Source organism: Phycodurus eques, chromosome 1 (assembly GCF_024500275.1).
Source record: "Phycodurus eques isolate BA_2022a chromosome 1, UOR_Pequ_1.1, whole genome shotgun sequence".
Taxonomy (NCBI): domain Eukaryota; kingdom Metazoa; phylum Chordata; class Actinopteri; order Syngnathiformes; family Syngnathidae; genus Phycodurus; species Phycodurus eques.
In genome coordinates, this window is record NC_084525.1 from 47,426,261 (window position 1) to 47,445,097 (window position 18,837).

Here is an 18,837-nt window from a genome sequence, read left to right on the forward strand (position 1 = left end):
AGCTTCAATTTTTGTGTGTCTGATCACAAAATAAAAAAGAAGCTGACAGTAGTCTCATGTTGGACCCCCAGCTCCTCCGGACCCCCCTCAGGATGTGAGTCTGACTGACGTGAAAGACGACACTTTGACTCTGAGCTGGATTCCGGGTCGCTCGCACAACAGCCCCATCACAGGTACCACGCGCACACCTTCAGGTGTCGCTTCAAGTCACATGACCCGCCACGCGTGTGTGGGCAGAGTTCATCGTTGAGGCCAAGGAGGAGCAGCACTCACGCAGGCACGACGGCGACACCTGGAGGTGGGAGGTGCTGAACCGGGTGCCCGCCCACTTTAACCACCTGCAGCTCAGCCTCCGCCCTTTCCGCACCTACGCCTTCCGCGTCGTCGCCGTCAACCAGCTCGGCCCCAGCGAGCCCAGCCGGCCCACCGCCCTCCACAGCACACCTCCGGCGGGTAAGAACAGCAAGTGTTGTAACATTCAGTCAAAATGGATCACTTCAACGAAAGATCTTTGACAGGGATTGCTACTTTCCTATTTGCCTGGGCTTTGGCACCACCTGGCATCTTAAGACGATCCAGAAAAAAAAGAAATCTATAAAAAATAGTTGAGTGTTTCAGCAAATAGCTGAACTATTGTGAGAAGCTTGTGGAAGGATATACAAAATGGTTGAAGACTAAAGGCAATGGTACGAAACACTAATGAAATGTATGTAAACTAATGACTTTGAAGAAAGTCAGGAAAAATGGTCTCAAGAAATCATTCTCTCATTATTCTGGGATTTAGCAAATAGAAATCATTTTGGTCCTTCTAATTGACCTAAAAAAGGAAACGTTTAGTCTCATTTCATGTCAGAAAGTGACAAAAAAAAGTGTTCTTTTAGTACTGTATGCAAACCTTTGGTTTCAACTGTATATTCACACACATAGTGACAGTTGGTCATGCGTTACGTGTTTTCATGTTTTTTCAAATGGAAAATTAATAGCTTCATTTTGAGGCAATGTCATGTTTTAGTACCACACAGCAACCCCACCGGTGTACGCAGCGAATCCTCCGACGCGGGAACGCTCGCTATCACGTGGGATGTAAGTACAAGAATGTCAACATGCACCAGAATCATTGCTAACGTTAGTGTTTTGTTGATTGGAACATGCAAACTCCACTTGGGAAGGTTCCAACCCAGAACCTCTCAACCGTGAGGCAGACATGCAAACCACAAATGCACTGTGGTGCCTCAACTCTCATCCTTCTAATACAAACACGCACCGAATTGTTCTGAAGCTTCTGTTGGCCCCCTCATTGGCTGCCATCATGTTCCACATGCAGATCACAGAGATCCTAGGCATTTACCCTACACAACAGGAATTTGTGATCATAAATATGGACATGTATGATTACTAACAAGCAACAAGCATTTTCCGAGCAGATAGAAGAGGAAAAAAAGATCAAAATCAAATAATGGGCTTTTGCTCGCTTTGGTGTAGCCATTCTTAATTTCACAAGGTTGTGTTCTTCCAGAATCTAAAGAGCAGAGATTGGGGAGATGAGTTTTAACATGACAAGCAACTGAGAGCAAAACTGCCAACATCTCTTTTGAACCTTGCCTGTCCTTGCAGGAGATGTCCAGGCGATCGCATAATGGCCAGGACTTCCAGTACAAGGTGTTGTGGAGGAAGGCGGGAGACAAAACCGACCGCTGGAACCACGGCTACGCCAAGTCTCCACCTTTCTCGGTCAATAATACAGGAACGTACGAGCCCTTTGAGATCAAAGTTCAAGCTGTCAACACACTGGGAGAAGGACCTGCCCCGGAAGCCCAGATCGGACACTCAGGCGAAGATGGTACGTAAAAGGCCCAGTCAATCCTCCTCCCATGTAAATGTGTAACAGATTCAGCGTCCTTTTCCTTAATCCATCATTCCTGCTGCAAATTACACTGAATTCCTTGCGTCAGTACCCGAGGAGTCTCCCAGCGGAGTGGCGGTCCAGGTGATGAACCGCACAGTCGGCGTGAGCTGGAATGAAGCCCAGAAGGTCCGCGGTCTTCTTCTGGGCTACAAGGTACCACACAGGACATCATTTCCAAGGTTGTGTGAAAAACCAGTGGTGGGCCATGCATTTGATACCCAGGCCTTCATTGGAGACTTACCCGACTTTATCCACCTTTTCAATATCACCATCATTGCAATTATACAAACCATCAGTACTATACAGAACCACACTATAACAGTATGTCAGCGTGCCACGTACATCATCTGGAGCAGTTCAGAATCAATATTTATCGACTAACATGACAAAATGAATCATAGTCAGCAGAGATGCTGATTATTACATTTTTTAGTGTATGCAGACGACCGCTACAGATGTGATTTGCTAGTTGAAGTTGGCTGTAACAAGTTTTGCTCTGACCAACCAATCAGAGGTTGGAAAAGATGGAAAGCAACAGCTCCAGTGGTCATGTAGTTATATCGGCCAGCACTACTGATCCTGAAGCCCCTGGGAAGATTAGATAAACCTGGCAGCACACAGAGGCCGAAATCTGATTGGCCACAATACCTCTGATTCAGATCTACATCAAGAGGCTGGGCCCCGAGGGGGGACGGGTGAGGCGGTCCCCTGCGAAACTGCGCCACCTGCAGGAGGGAAAGGCGCGCGAGGGAAGATCAGAGCGAGCAAAGGCAGACGACAAGGTGGTGGTGGTCCACGGCATGAAGACCGCCACAGAAGTGATGGGTCTGCAGCTCTTCTCCCGCTACACCGTTTCCGTCACTGCCTTTAACAGCAAAGGAGAGAGCCCCGCCTCCTCGCCAGTCCACTTCAGCACCCCGGAAGGAGGTGGGCCTCAGGGACGGGTCGGACTTTATTTGTACAGAAATTTGACATTAAATCCTTGTGGTTTACATTCAGTGCCTGGCCCACCGGCATCGCTTGTTTTTGAGAGCCCCTCTGAGAACTCTATGCTTCTCTACTGGACCCCCCCACTCCAAACCAACGGAATTCTCCTGGGATACATGGTGCAGTACCAACAAGGTAAGCATTCATTTCAGGACGCGGATTGGAACGTCTTTTTTGTTCATGTTTGCCTGTTGAGCAGAACCACCACCATTTGGAGTTTCACTAAACTTGGTGGTGGTTGTAAAGTCATAGAAAAATACAGTAGTCTCCGTAGCAAAAATCCCCCCATCCCAAGTTGTTTCTGCTGTAATTACCTAAGGGACACGATATTGCCAGAAGTATTCGTTCACCTGCCTTGACTCACATATGATCTGAAGTGACAGCCCCTTTTTAATCAATTGAGGTTTAAATGATGTCTGTCCACTATAACAGCTTTAATTCTTCTGAAAAGCCTTTCCACAAGATTAAGGAGAGTGTGTAGCGAATTTGTGACCACTCTTGAAGAAGTGTATTTTCGAGGTCACACACTGATGTTGGACGAGAATTATTTCGTCAGCTGGGACTTTCTTTGCATCATCTTGAAAGGTTTACCATCTGGGGTCAACCGCAAGGAGCCCCGCCTGCCTGCCAGATCTCTACTGAAATCTTCCATCTTGCTAACGTTTGCGCTCAAACCCGCCAGCTATGAGTTGATGGCCAACACTGGCTACTTTTCCGCTAACATGGTGCTTTAGAAGGAGCAGGGCAATTCGGCATCATTTTGTGATGTTCCAGAAAGAGTACAAAAATACGCTGATAGTTCAGTAAGTTGTTCAATGGATCGCTGTTTGGTATTTTCAACAGAAAGAAAAGTCTAATTTGTGAATTTGTGAATGGTGAACTGTGATTAGCCCAGGGCTCACTGTACTGTATGTAAATGTCAAACATTGGTTGTCATGGGACTGATCGTGGTATGTTTGGTGTGTGCGTAGAGGTGAAGAGCAGGGATAGTCCAGTGCAGATGGAGATCATCGGTGATCCCAGTGTGACCCACCTCATGCTGGAATCTCTGGACCCCCACAGCTACTACACCTTCCAGGTGATCGCTCGCACCTCCGCTGGGGACGGACAGCCCATCACCAGGAGGAATGCCACCCTTTTTGACGGAGGTACAACGCTTGACATTGATTTAGATGTTTTGTTGGACAATGAGAGGTGGATAGGGTTAGGACCATTTGCTCAAAAGTTACTTCCATCATTACAACTTGAACCACAAAAACTGTCAAATATCCTGCCTCGCATATTTGCTGACATCACAGAAGGATGAGCATGGTACCGTTGGAGAGCTCATCTCTAAAATTGTGGGGTATAAGTTAAATTAATAATTTTCAACATTTCTTTCAAACATTATTTCTAACCATGCCGTTCCTCGGGCCCAGCTCAGACATTTTCAAACAACATTTAAAGTTAAAGTCATGCCTGCATAACCTTAAATTCAAAGGTTATCTCAAACAATAAGAAACAACAAAAATCCTGACTCGGACACTTTTCTACATCACAGAAGGACGTGGGTGGTACCATTGGAAAGCTGGTTCTTAAGTTAAATTCACTTTGACGTACTAGTTTAAATGTTATATCCAACTATAAGAATCCCTCAACTGCAGAATCCAGTGTACTAAGACTTCTGGTTCTGTGTCCTCTCTGATTACTTCCTCTCACGTGCAAGAGCGGTTTTCTTGCTGGGTTCGCAGCCTGGTGAAGCTCATTGTCCCGCTATTTCCTCTTTTCACCATGCAGTTCCTCCAAGAAACATTACTGTCATGCCTGATAAGACATCGCTCAACCTGAGCTGGGTGCCTGGAGAGCGAGAGAGGAACCATGGCTTCCACATCGATTTCCTTAAGAAGAGTGGTCAGTGAAAACAAATGGCAAGATAATCATCATAGTAAGAATTCCTTTTTTAGGGTCTCGCCTACAAAATGTCTGTTTGGCAGCTGGGGGTCAGTGGAAGGTGTCAGAAATGGTGAACTCGTCGCAGGGTTTCTACTCGCTGACAGGTCTTCAGGCAGGAACTGAGTACCACCTTGTTGTCATGCATGGGAACTCCACTCAGTGGGAAGCTGCAAAATGGACCTTAGGACCAGGTATTCAAGTTGACCGTTATGAAGCATGTCGGCATCGAAATGCATGAAAACTATTCAAAACTGAAAGCTGAAAGACGGATCAATAACAATTTGCGTCATGCCCTGTATTTGTGTACTATTTAAATGAGTGTGCTCAAATGCTAACATCTTACCTGTTAATATGCTAACAAATCTAATATATTCAATTCTATTCTGTATATAGCAAGACAGCAAACTTAATCCAGAAAGCATTCAGGAAGTTCAATAAGCCTTACATCATGCCCTGCAGTCGGGTATGATTTCAAGTAAGAACTGATAGAATGCTAGCATGCGAACAGTTGGTATGCTAATTTGGTGAATTTCCGGGTGTCTGTGTTGTGCCGTTCTTCAGGATGAACGGCGCTTCCGTTGACCAGGAACCAATGAATGCTTCGAGACAGGCTTTTGGGCTCGTTAGGTTTATTCAGATTCCCTAAATGTCATAAGAGCTGTCTTCAGAGTCAGATTAGTGAAAAGCCTGCCGGAAATTCTCAAACGGTCCCAGGAATGCAATCGGCCTCTTTGAAGTAAAAAGGACAAAGTAAAGATGCAGTAGTTGGAGCAATTGCTCTCTTACATGCACTATGGCCTACTGCGAAAATGTCTAAATCTGATACTATTTAAAATACTCTACACTTCCATATAGCAAGATAGCCATCTGAGAACAGAAAGCCCTCAGAAAGATCAATGAAGATTTTACATTATGTACAGTAGTCGAGTACTGTTTCAAGTGAGAATCAACCAAATGCTCAAATGCTAACAGTTGGTATGCGAACTGAAGGAACCTGTGTTTAAAATCTCCTATTGCTCTCGTGGTTCCCAGCGTGCTCGTTTTCGTGAAAGAACTACGTTCATAACAATGTATTAAAAAACCAACCAATTTATTCCTGACAGAGGAGTCTATACATTTTGCAGAGCTCTGGGTTCGTAACTATCCCTATCTTATCCTTAGCAGATAGAGTAGACTCTATCCCAAACTTATACAATCTTTCAAAGTGGAAGTATGGAATCGCTGTCATCTGATTGGTCCACGGTCTCATCTGACGTCATCGTTGCTCTGCAGAATGATGACCATTTGCCGCTGGCTCCAGATGCCGTCTCCAGACGCCGTCCCAGTCTTTCATCGAATGTTTATAGTGGCTCCCCGCAGTCATTGTCTTCCTTGACAGCTGTTCTATATGGTCTTCACATACAGCCTGGTGGGGGCTTTCCTGCAATAAACTCCTACCCCCTTATCTGACTATACTGCAATACAAATCCATGTTTACCTTCCAAACCAGTTACACCATGTAACTCTATATTATATTATATTACATATAGAATTACATATTAGAATATTATAAAGTATTCTATATGACCTTCAATCCCCCAAGTTGATCTTCTGATAATCAGAAGATCAACAACCCCTATACCTGCAGCCTATTTCACTGCAATACTCAATAAAACCTAATCTAAACACAGCAAATGCAAAAAACTTAAGAAGGGGATACAAAGGCGTCGATCAAGGCAGCGAGCGCGCTCATTGTCTCCACGTCCTCTTTCAGCGGCAGCTGCAGATCTTGGCCGTGGGGGTTCTTCCCTTCAAAGGCCTTGAGAGCAAACCTGAGGACAAGACTCCTGAGAAAATGAATAAAACACCCCCCCCCCCCCACACCAGTCACGCTCCCAGGTGAAATCGGCCATAGGGTTGATCTCCTGCTGAGAGAGAGGCTTGATCACAGTGGGGGTTATCATAGAAACCAATGCACAAGTGCCTGTCCATCCACTCCGTAGTCCCACAACAGAACACCACAAATCAGACCTTTTCTTACTCAATCGGGCCACATCATAATAAACAACAAAGAGTGTGAATTTACAAAACTGTGGATCCGGGTGGCTAATTGATCGGGAAAGTTTGTTATTGGGGCCTAAAGTTATCTTACTCTTATTTCGAAAGATGCAAGGTAGGGACGGGACCATTTCGACACCATAGAGGGGAGCGCCTTTTACCTTAGTTAGAGGATAAACACGGTCCCAGCGCTTGCACTCACCCTTCATTAGTCCTCAACTGGTAGGCCTAAGTCGACTCGAATTTAGTAGCAGCAGTAAAATTTACCTGCTTCCAGCATCCTTTCCCCCAATGGGTAGTTTAATTCTAGGACCCCTGTTGGTTTCACGGCCGTCTTGACCACTCTTTCTTCTTGTTTTGAAGGCATTCCGAAATAGATTCCTGTAACTATAATCAGGGAGATCACCAGAGTCATGCTTATGACCTTCTTCGGCCAGACATACAGGATGTATATACTTCCCCCCATGTTAAATGACCAATTTAACACCAAAACACAGTATCCACAGACAAACAAGCAGGTCGTCTTCCCCGTCGGAGAGGGCCCTGACAAGACCTGCAAACAAATCCTTATATAAATTAATCACAACTCTGCAAAAGGTACACGTGTCAAAGGGGTGGACTACATAATTCCTGTATACATACTCCAGAGAAGGGACAAGTCGGCAATTGTCACCTAACATTGCTATTATTCCCCAACCAATTGTTAATTTGTCTCACAAAAGTGTTACTGTCAATAAACCAAGAATCACATAAAATCAGCGTTAAGTCAGCACACCAACACCCTGCAATACAACAACCCTATCAAGCTCCATCGTCCTGGGCGTCCTGTATTTCAACAAATCAGTCATTCAACAGTCTGTAGACCGAATTCTCTCGTCAGTCACACTGTCCTTGGTAACTAAAGGTCTATAGTCTCTTGCACGTGATCACATCCTTCATTACTTCTGTCAGCCAGCTCAGTAGTGCTCCATTTCTGCTTTTAATTAAGACGACACAAACATTAAACACAAAACATAAACAATTAACATGACATGACAAGCGAGACTTCACAGACAATAACATTAACCTGGACCCAGGAGTGAATGTCCTCTCACGTACACCACACAGACAAAACTGAACACCGCACACTTATTGGTTGAACCCTAACACCTAAACACCCAACTCCTGCAACCACGCAGCTTGCATTTGAAGGTTGATAGGTTTGAAATAAATATTACCATCACTACACGAGGTCTTCCTCCTCAGTAAAGCGATATTATAGTATAAGCGAGTGACGATTTAAAAATAGCTCAGGCTAATAATAATTAATTTTTATCACTATCCAGGTGTAAAAGAAGTGGCTTGGCGAGATGTTTCTCCACCAACCACACGTTAATTCTCCCCAGGTACCTTTACAAGTCTACAGGTGTCCTTCATTGCTTTCGCTAACATAACGTAACTGTTAGCTTAAGTCCCCTAATTCCCAATATTACATCTGGCAAATTCTCAAATCAAGTCACCCTTTACCACTACAGACCAGGCTTCTATCCATTGCATTAATTAAACGATCCTATTGTAAATCTCCCTGGCCTTTGCAATACCATAAACTCGCAAAACTCACACAGGCCCGTCCGTCCTAAAACTCCAGAAAAAGTGTCGACAATCATTAATAAGTACCTTATGCTTTGGACTGGGACCACCATTGTCGGTTCGGTCCATTACCACCACATCATTCGGGCATCGGCCCATCTCAGTGTGTTGCAATTCCCTCTTCGTTGTCGGGCAAACGCTGAAATCTTGAGATATATCACTAAAAACACAAAACTCTTTTCCCTTACGCAGAAGATCAGGGTGCCACCAAAAGCGCAGCTTGTACAGCATTGACACCTAACTCTTATGTGTCGGGGTGGGTGCTTCCTCCTCCACTAACCACATGAACTTTCCTGTAGTTAAGACCAGTCTCCTAGGGCCTCTCGTCGGGCCAAACCACAGCTTCTCCTTGTCATCGTACTCAGCACCTCACCTGTCTTTCGCCACTTACGCTTGTCTTCCTCTGGCGCCGCCTCTAGGAGGTCGCGCACCACATCAACTGTTACTGCAGGGAGAAAGTCAATTAAGTGATCCTGTTTAACAACATATTTTCCTTCAGCATCCATTTATTAGCCTGCTACTTTTTTATGCTGCAGAATCAGCACCATTAATAAATAGTAACACTCTGACTTTCAGATACCTCCAGTGCCCTGCAAATGGCCAGCAGTTCTGCAGCTTGAGCGGAGGGTTTCATAACATCATTTATGGACCAAAGCGTTTGGATTTCAGAATTTGGGTTTCCGCGATATCTTCTACGGCCTCTTGTTTACAAGGATACTACGGCACGTTAACAAAAGCAGTCGGGTCTACTTCGAATGTTACCGTAGTCACGGATGCACATAGACCCCCATCTGCAGGCCCCTCGGACCACCGTGAGTCCGGCAGAGAGTTCAACAGCTGTGCGGCGTCCTCATGGTCCGAGAGCTCTCTGCCATGGAATCGCGCCAAAGTCACATGCTCCAACATTCCCCGCCAACCGTGGCACCCTGAATACAAAAACATTCAGTACTAGGAAAGTACAACACATTGTATTTGACCTTGTTGCCAATCATTTGCCAAAGGGCATTTTCTTACCATCGGTCCCAGTTCTCAGGCTTCATGACCTAGTGCAAGTGCAAGTGAAAAAGTGTGGAAAAGATGTCAAACGCATCATAATCCACTCACCCTGCTCTGGCGTCAAGGTGGAGGCAGCTGCCACACCTTGCTTCCCTTTGTCAATACCTTTACTATTGAGCATCCAGTTTTCCTCCTGTATTGACTCAAAAGCTTCCCTATAAACCAAATCGTCATTTTTATCATAAAACAGTGTGAGACGGAGGGGATCGATCGGAGGGCTGTAGGAGGCAAGAGAGTCGATTCAGGGCTTCCACCGCAGGAAGGCCGAGTAGACGCCTCCTCCCTCCTTGGTTTCTGCAGCGGTCGCTTCCGGAAGTTCCATGCAGTGGACAATTTTCCACTCTCAGTTCATATCGTCAGTCCGTCCGGGCTACAAAGGATGGTAGCCCTGATTTAGATAAGCAGATCTCTGCCCATCAGATTCACTGGAGCCCCCCCTTTCATCTGGACAAACTGATGTCTAGTACTGGCTCGATGGCTGTTGTTGATGTGGAGCCTGCTGCGGATGCTGTTGCCAGGGTGCCGGGCCGCGTCCACCTCTGCCGTGTGGAGCTCTGTAGCCTCCTCTTTGAGGTGGGGCCTCTCCGGGTCCCACTGGAGGTCTCTGTTGCATCAGTGGGGGAGCGTTATATTGACAATACCAGTGTCCATACTGACCACAATTGAAGCACGCTTGGTCCGTTGGAGGTCGGCGAGCGCTTCCCCTGCCTCCGTTGGTGTATCCCCTGTCACGACTCCCGCCTCGTCTCCTCGTTGACCCCTGCGCCATCCACATCTGCTTTTCTGCTTCCATTTTCTATTTTTGTATTTGTTTTATTTATTTTTTTAATGGGCACTTTACGGGCCTGGGCCAATTGTAGCTTCAAAAGTTGTTCCTGCGTGTCCTTTACCTCATCTGATGATTTGTGTTGTCTGTCGACAAAACGTTTCAAATGGTGTGACACATGACAATTAAAGTAGCTATCTGCCCCTTTCATGAGGTCAGGGTCTTTAAAAGTTCAGTCCTAACTTCAGCTGGCAATCTGTCAAGCAAAGCAATTCTACAAATAGCATTTGCCTCCCTTAAACGGGAGGGATGTGACCTTGTCTTATCTGAGAACTGGGATCCATGATAGGCTTGTAGTCCGGGTGCCTCGTCACCGTCGGCTCGGAGAGCGGGAACATGTCTCGGATGACCGCAAACATACGTCAGCACTCGCCAGGCTCGTGCTGTCCATCGACTTTTTCAGCCCCTGGATCCAAATTTCACCAACGGCAGCCAGTCCGGGCAGCCGTTTCTGTAAAAACTCAAAATCTTTTAAAGACAATTTTTGGGGATATTACCCCACCTTTTTGAATGCGGGCTCGTGCGGAATTGATGGGAGTTCTATTTCCCCTCTACAATTGGTCTGTCATTTGAGCAGCTCCCTTGACCGGCAAAGCCGGATATAGGGACGTCACTGGGGGCCGTTTGCAGGAAGGTCCGCAAATTGTATTCAGTGGGGGAATTTGTCGCTCTTTTTCTTTTGTTTTCCGCTGAACAGCTGCCATGGCAGTGCACACCAGACAAATCTCATTAATTTTTTCCTCCTCAATCTTTCCATTCTCTTCGATTTTCTTATTCAAATCTCTTTTCTCTCTCCACCCTGCAGCATCCAACTTTCCCTTCATCTTTTTTTCCTTTCAGAATAACCTCTCTTCCTTCCTTCTGAAACTCATCTGTTACGTGAAACAACTTACATTCCTTTTTCTTTTTCCACTTTTCCCACACTCTTCTAAATCCTGCTTGTTTCTTTTTCTGACTTTCTATTTCAATCCACAAATCCTCCAATGACTTCTGGTAATCACTGCGACACATATCACATTCATTACCTCTACGCTCGACTGTCCGATTCACAACTCAGGGTTTTGGTGGCACACTCATCCTATTCTAAATCGGTTTTTGGGGGTCCCAAAATCCCCGACGTCTACCGAAACGTTACAATTTGAAACCGCGTCCGATTTCAAGTCAGTCTACGACGGGACAAGTAGGTACCTTGTTACCCTACTCTCTCCCAGGATTTTCTATTATCCTGGTTTGTCAGGAACTTTGTTACCCTGACGTCAGGTCCTCTGTTACCCTGACTTCTAATTATGCAATTTTAACAACACGTCTTATTAACTATTGACAACAAAACAATCTCCCAAATTTCGTAATTTCCAATGTGGAGAATTCGTGATATAATCAAACAGGCTTCTGCTCACCTTTTTTATTTCGGTGCACCGGGGAGATTTGCAGTCCAACTGAATTCCTGTCCGCTCCTCTGTCCTTTTATCTGATGTTCTTTCAGGATCACGACGGGCTCACCATTTGAAGGAACCTGTGTTTAAAATCTCCTATTACTCTCGCGGTTCCCAGCGTGCTCGTTTTCGTGAAAGAACTACGTTCATAACAATGTATTAAAAAAGCAACCAATTTATTCCTGACAGAGGAGTCTATACATTTTGCAGAGCTCTGGGTTCGTAACTATCCCTATCTTATTCTTAGCAGATAGAGTAGTCGAACAAAAGACTATCTGATTCTACCCCAGACTTATACAATGTTTCCAAGTGGAAGTATGGAATCGCTGTCGTCTGATTGGTCCACGGTCTCATCTGACGTCATCGTTGCTCCGCAGAATGATGACCATTTGCCGCTGGCTCCAGATGCCGTCTCCAGACGCCGTCCCACAGTCTTTCATCGAATGTTTATAGTGGCTCCCCGCAGTCATTGTCTTCCTTGACATCTGTTCTATATGGTCTTCACATACAGCCTGGTGGGGGCTTTCCTGCAATAAACTCCTACCCCCTTATCTGACGATACTGCACTAAACATCCTTGTTTACCTTCCAAACCAGTTACACCATGAAACTCTATATTATATTATATTACATATAGAATTACATATTATATTCTATATTACCTTCAGAACATAGAGAAAGATGGCAACTTCAACAGGTTTCGATTAGGATTCTACGTCATGCCTCGTAGTAGGTTAGTTAAAATGAGATTGACTGCGGAAGTGCTAATGTGCTAACAGTTGGTATGCTAACACATAGCAAGATGGCAACTTGTAGTCAGGCAGATCAATACGGACTTTAAGTCACACGTACTTGGGTACAATTTCAAATGTGAACTGATAAAATGCTAACACGTTAAAATGTTAACATGCTAATGACTGTCAGGGCCATCGGAGGTGAGCAGCGGCTTCGCCAATCAGGGCTGGCTGATCGGCCTCATCAGTGCCATTGTGCTGCTTATTCTCATCCTTCTCATCTTGTGTCTGGTCAAGCGCAGAAAGGGTGGCAAATATGCAGGTAAGAACATACATTGAACGGATCTGTCGCTATATATCGCTTGCGTTGCCCGTCGACGTGTCGTCAAATTTGTTCTGTCGCCCTGTACAGTGAAGGACAAGGAAGAGAAGGAGGTGGACTCGGAAGCCAGGCCCATGAAGGACGAAACCTTCGGAGAGTACAGGTGAGTTGTCTGAACTCAAAATGATGATTTTGCTCTCTTTCTTCCTCAACTCACTCCTGCTTTTCACCCCTGTAAATGCTTCGCTGGCAGATCTTTGGAGAGGTGAGGAACTTGATTCATGCTGGTGTCACCCGTTGAGAAAATAACATGGTAGAATTTATTAACACGCAGGTGGTAAATTGAAGGGGTTCGATCGTTGTTGTCGGAGCCTTGGGAGACACCGCCAGACGTTATGTAGCACTGTTCACCCCTTCGTGCATGAGACTTCTTTCTCATTTGTGCATCACTCATGACAGTGAACAGCTATTCAAATGCTGTTTTCTTCGATATGTCAAATTTGTTTTGGTTATTGGAAAAATCTGCTTTACAAAGATAGGATGTTGAAAAACTAAGCAAAGTGTTTTGGGCCATTTTGAAAGGTTTATTGCCTCATTTGTGACCCTGTCACCACACTTTACAGAGAGTGGGCTCCGTAGCGATTAACCCGCATTTCAAGCACAGTAGAACTGCAAATATTGTCTCTTAAACACAGATGTGTTTTTCTTGGAAGTTATAGGCCTTTCTTCTGTCTCGACATTTGGCGTTTAACCCCTTTCCGAAGACGCCTTTTAAAGACGTTTGTTCGTTTTTAAAAATATCTCACGGACTCGAACCATACCGCAGCCTGTTGTTCTACAGCAAATTCACATGGATTTACAGTAACTGTTGAGTATTCTATAATAGATCGATAGAAGATAAACGATGTCATGATGGTGAAACTTGCACGTCTGACGATTCCCCCTCCTGACGTCTCGCAGCGACACGGACGAAAAGCGTTCGGAAAGCCAGCCGTCGCTTTGTGGCGACAGCAAGCTGGGCAGCGACGACTCGCTGGCCGAGTACGGCGACAGCGTGGACATCCAGTTCAATGAGGACGGCTCCTTCATCGGCCAGTACAGCGGGCGCGCCCCTGCACCCGCCGGGAACGAGAGCTCGGGTCCTGCCTCGCCGGACAACACGGCCCCGCCTCCCCCCATCGCGCCGTCCATGTCGAGTGTCCTCAGCCGACCCAGTTAAACACACACCCACACGTCCACTGTCTGAATACATTCCACACCTTTATGCAGAGATGTTTACATGGTGGTTTGCCTTTTCTATGCCACGTTTACACACACACACACACACACACACACATATACACACACCCACATAGATACACTCACACTCGTTTCCCAAAATGTTCCACCTTTGAAATTAAGCAAGTTTTGAAATATTCCAAGCTGGACACTTTCCATTGGCATTCACGTAAACTGACATAAACCCTCACCATTCACGGGTCGTGGAGGCAAGCGACAGAGCCCTTCAACAAATGGCTAAAACTGAAAGTAATTGATGCTAGCCCTCAAAAATGCTCAGAATTGCCCATGGTATCTCTTTTAACCACGAATAAATCACAAACTATCTTACCAAACCACTTTATCATCTTACATTACTCCTAAAAAAGCAAATAGCTCGCAGATTATTCTTTTTTTATTTCAAAAAGATGTTCAACAGAGCAAAAACAACATGCAACAAACAGTTTTTGTAACTTCTGCTTACAATCCAGGCTAAACATATCCCCTCCCTAGCATTGAAAGATCTCTCAGTCAAGATGATTCCTTGACGCCAATTGCTACAGGTGTGTTTATATTTCGCCAAGACTTTGGCACCACCTAGCAGCATTACAAAAATTGCATTCAAATCTTTTTTATTTTTTTATTTTTTTATTTTTTATTTTTAAATAGCTGATAGGTTCCAAAGAAAGAAAACACCAATACATGAATTTGCAAGTAGTGAAGCGCAAATAGCCATCTGTTCACTGTCGATCTTAAATCCAATTCTAAATGAAGAAAAGCTAAATGACTCAGTTTTCTTCCCACATTCCAAAACATGATAGGCTGATTGAAGATTCTAAATTGCCATTTGTGCGAACGTGAGTATAAATTGTTTGTCTAACAATTTCCGCGACTGACTGTCAAAAAGGCAGCTGGGATGGGCCCCAGTTCACCCGCGATCAGACAAGTGCTTCTGACAATTGACGGATGCATGGAAAAAAGCTAGATGTGCCGATGACACGTAGAATTTTGAATTTGACCAAACGTTTGGGGCAGATACGCCTGTAAAAGTTGCAGTTCACTGTACGACAATGAAATTGAAATATCAGACGCGCGAGGTGAATCTGTGACGTTCATCACTTTCACATTTGCAGAAATAGCTGCTTGTTTAATTTCCCGTTGGACGCAGACAGACACACAACATTTTGTACACGAGACAATAAAAAGTCACTTTTACCTGTCCCCTTTGAGACTTTTTTTATTTTTATTTTTTTGAGTCTTCATATTAGCAGTTGTGGAATAGGGTGGCCCTTCCACTGCATTTCCAATTATGCTGCAAGCATCAAAAAGATTACGATGTTTTCTTTTCTGCCAAGTTCCACGTTCCAGACTAATCCGCCCATGTAGCAAATTTCCAAGCTGATTCCCTGTGAATTTGCTCGTTGATTCCCATGGAAAGTTTCCAGCTTGAAAATGTTCCGCCGAGACGGACGAGGTCGGATGACAGCGGGCAGTGTTGGAGTCACGTGACCACCAAGTCACATTTGAAACCTTGCTTTTCCGAGCGCGCGCGTGATCGTTATCAATGTTACCAGACATTTTGCCTTACGAGAGTCCCACCGATCCTCCTCACCTCACTCTACCCACACGCATACACTCACACATACCACAGTTGTTACCCAGCACCCAAACAGGAAATAGCATGGCGTGAAACATGGGTCCTGTGTAGCAAACCTCACAAGGAGGCTCCTCCATTGATTATTGTTCTCTGAATGTAAATACAACTTAAAGATTGTCTTTTCTTTCGTCATTGCTTCTTTTGCTCTTCGATCTCATGATCTTTTGTATGATATAACTCTGGTCTGGTGTCGCCTTCACACTGAATGCTAAAATAACATTTGCCGCGGAGTCGTTTGGTCAACTGTGACGAGTTTGGGTTTAGGATAGAGGTTTGAGGTTTGAGGTTTGGGTTAGGGATTAAGGGTTAGTATCAAGGGGTGAATGTTGGGTTAGGGGGGGTTAAGGCTAAGTTTGGCCCACAGAATTCGTTTTTTTGTTTGTTTGTTGGGAATGCGGCCGCTCGCGTGGATGTTCACGTAGCATTCGGTGTGAACGCGACGCAAAGCTTTGCTATTGTGTCACTTTTGTAGATGAGACAAATTTAGAGGAGTGGTTCTCAACTGTTGTCACTCTGGGACCGTGTCGTAACCCACTTTTGTAGACGTTAAGAACAATACAGAACAGGTTTTGTTTAAAAAAAAAATAAAATAAAAAAAAAAGCCTCTCACAAAACGTATAGCATATTATATTTTCCAACCCCGTTTCAACCAAAACCGCCAAAAGCATATTGATCACCATGATGTCCGCCAGCCAGAGGCAGAGCTGCTCTGTATTTGTTTACGGCGTAAACTCGTGGCTAAAGCGCGAGGCAGCGACACTTCCTGTTGCTTACCTAATACGTTCTATGTGGGAACGTCTTACGCCGCTGTACTGTAGCGCCAAAGAACAAAATAAGAATACATGCAATTTTTTACGAGCTGTCCGCGACCCACTTTTGGGTCCCAACCCACCAGTTGAGAATCACTGATTTAGACCATAGATTCACAGCACTTCTTTTCCACTTTCCTTTTTTTTGTTGTTGTTGTTGTTGTTAGCGCTTTTAGCCACGCAGCAGATGGTGACGACGATAAATTTCGAAGCTCCGTTAAATATGCCAACATTTACACTGTGTTTTGTTGCTTTGTGCGGACCGGCTCTCATTTCTATGAGCCCCAAGATGACAATTTACAAGAAAAGACAACAAAATCCAATGCTGACAATAACAAGTTTAATATACAAGACTCTAAGAAATGTTGAAAAGTTTCTTGAAGCAACAACAATCAACCTTCACAATCGAAAGCCAAACACGTCCACGTGTACACCGCATGGGTTGCCTTGCAGAATAGCGCACGATACGAAATAGTCCTAATATTTTGATATCTCAATTATAACAGCGATCATGTGACAACCCAAATATTGGGGGAAAACAGACTTACACTACACATTTTTACTTCCCCTCTTCATGGAAAAAAAACAATTTTTATTGAGTTGTACAGATAGTAGGCGACGTTAATAGTGGAAAAGGTTTAGAAATAATTTACCTTGGTCTAATTTCTTTCTAGCGCAAAAAGCTGGATTTTTGAACAGGGGTTTGCAGCCTTTAATATCCGCTGTACATCATCTTATCTATGGAACTGAAAAAAACTCGTCAAAACGCTTGGTTGATTAAAATCAAGTAACGACTTTTAGATACACGGTGTTAAGAAACAGAATCAATACATTGCGACATACTACCCCTCGTAAACGTAATCGCAAAATTTGAAAACAAAATAAAATAAATTAGAGCAAAAGGTCAGTTTTGAAGTATTAACAAACAGCTATAAAAGAATATGTCACAGGTGTCAAACTGGAAATTATGTGCATTATTTGATGAAGCAAGATACTACAAACAAATATTTTTGTGAGCATTTTTATTAGAAATTTGGGTGGCATTATTTTTAATTGACAGCAGGATAACAAACTAAATGTTTTTTTGTTTTTTTTTCCCGTTGGTAAGAATGCCGGAATCAAATGCAGGGGCAATTCTGTAATACCGTGATACTATACTACAACTGACCTAAACGAGTGGGTTGACACGTGTGCTCGATGAAAAAAAATTAATGTGTGTACAGTACAGTATGTGTTCTTGTGGACGTGGCTCTGACTTTTAATGATTTGGCCAATCCAAAGTCAACGTGGAAGCTTCTTTGCTCATATACGTCGCCGGTGTTGCTCTGCTCTCACACTGTATGTCTGCCTTCTTTTATATGCATAATATCTGTACAATATATGAACACGGGAAACAATACAAACTATGGTATGGAAAAAAAGTCCCACAATTGAGGTAAATAACAAATACTAACAATACAGCAAATAAGAAACTGGCGGTACGGTTGCATGGCGTCGCTTTCGATGCTCGATGATGATGAAGATGATGATGATGATGATGAGGAGGGGGGCTGTACTGCACAAGAGCGGTAATGTTGCAGCTGCTTGTTGAATTGTGCGCTGTGCTCAAACTAGCAAACTAACCGCATTCTGTCAACTAATAAACAACAAATTGCGTAACCATCACGACTTGCCGTCATTGTGTGTCCATTCACGTTGAGTTAAACCCGTCCGCTCCAATACTTTAAACGGGCCGGTTCACATTCATTTAAACGTGTCCACTCACGTGACTTTAAACGTGTCCGCTCACGTTACTTCCAACGTGTCCGCTCACGTTATTTTAAATGTGTCCGCTCACGTTACTTCAAACGTGTCCGCTCATAATATTTTAAACGTGTCCACTCACGTGACTTCAATCGTGTCCGCTCACGTTACTTCAAACGTGTTTGTTCATGTTAAATCAAACATGTCCACTCACGTGACTTCAAACGTGTTTGTTCGTGTTAAATCAAACATGTCCACTCACGTGACTTTAAACATGTCCTCTCATGTGACTTCAAACGTGTCCGCTCACGTTACTTTAAACGTGTTTGTTCATGTTAAATCAAACATGTCCACTCACGTTACTTCAAACGTGTCCGCTCATGTTACTTCAAACGTGTTTGTTCATGTTAAATCAAACATGTCCACTCACGTGACTTCCAACGTGTCCGCACACGTTATTTGAAATGCGTCCACTCACGTTACTTCCAACGTGTCCGCTCACGTTATTTG

General features: G+C 44.3%; 1 protein-coding gene across 1 annotated transcript in view; it reads left to right on the top strand.

Annotated features, from left to right (window-relative positions):
* LOC133412506 (neural cell adhesion molecule L1.1-like) overlaps positions 1-18,246 on the top strand; it is a 42,023-nt gene extending 23,777 nt beyond the window's left edge. Inside the window, exons 16-28 of the mRNA XM_061695796.1 lie at positions 72-173; positions 238-453; positions 1,013-1,083; positions 1,615-1,840; positions 1,953-2,059; positions 2,566-2,833; positions 2,906-3,028; positions 3,865-4,041; positions 4,670-4,783; positions 4,867-5,016; positions 12,730-12,861; positions 12,952-13,024; positions 13,822-18,246. Coding sequence (XP_061551780.1) covers positions 72-173; positions 238-453; positions 1,013-1,083; positions 1,615-1,840; positions 1,953-2,059; positions 2,566-2,833; positions 2,906-3,028; positions 3,865-4,041; positions 4,670-4,783; positions 4,867-5,016; positions 12,730-12,861; positions 12,952-13,024; positions 13,822-14,080 — 2,018 coding nt within the window. The 3' untranslated portion in view covers positions 14,081-18,246. The remainder of the gene's footprint in view (positions 1-71; positions 174-237; positions 454-1,012; positions 1,084-1,614; positions 1,841-1,952; positions 2,060-2,565; positions 2,834-2,905; positions 3,029-3,864; positions 4,042-4,669; positions 4,784-4,866; positions 5,017-12,729; positions 12,862-12,951; positions 13,025-13,821) is intronic.
* Positions 18,247-18,837: the final 591 nt, after the last annotated feature.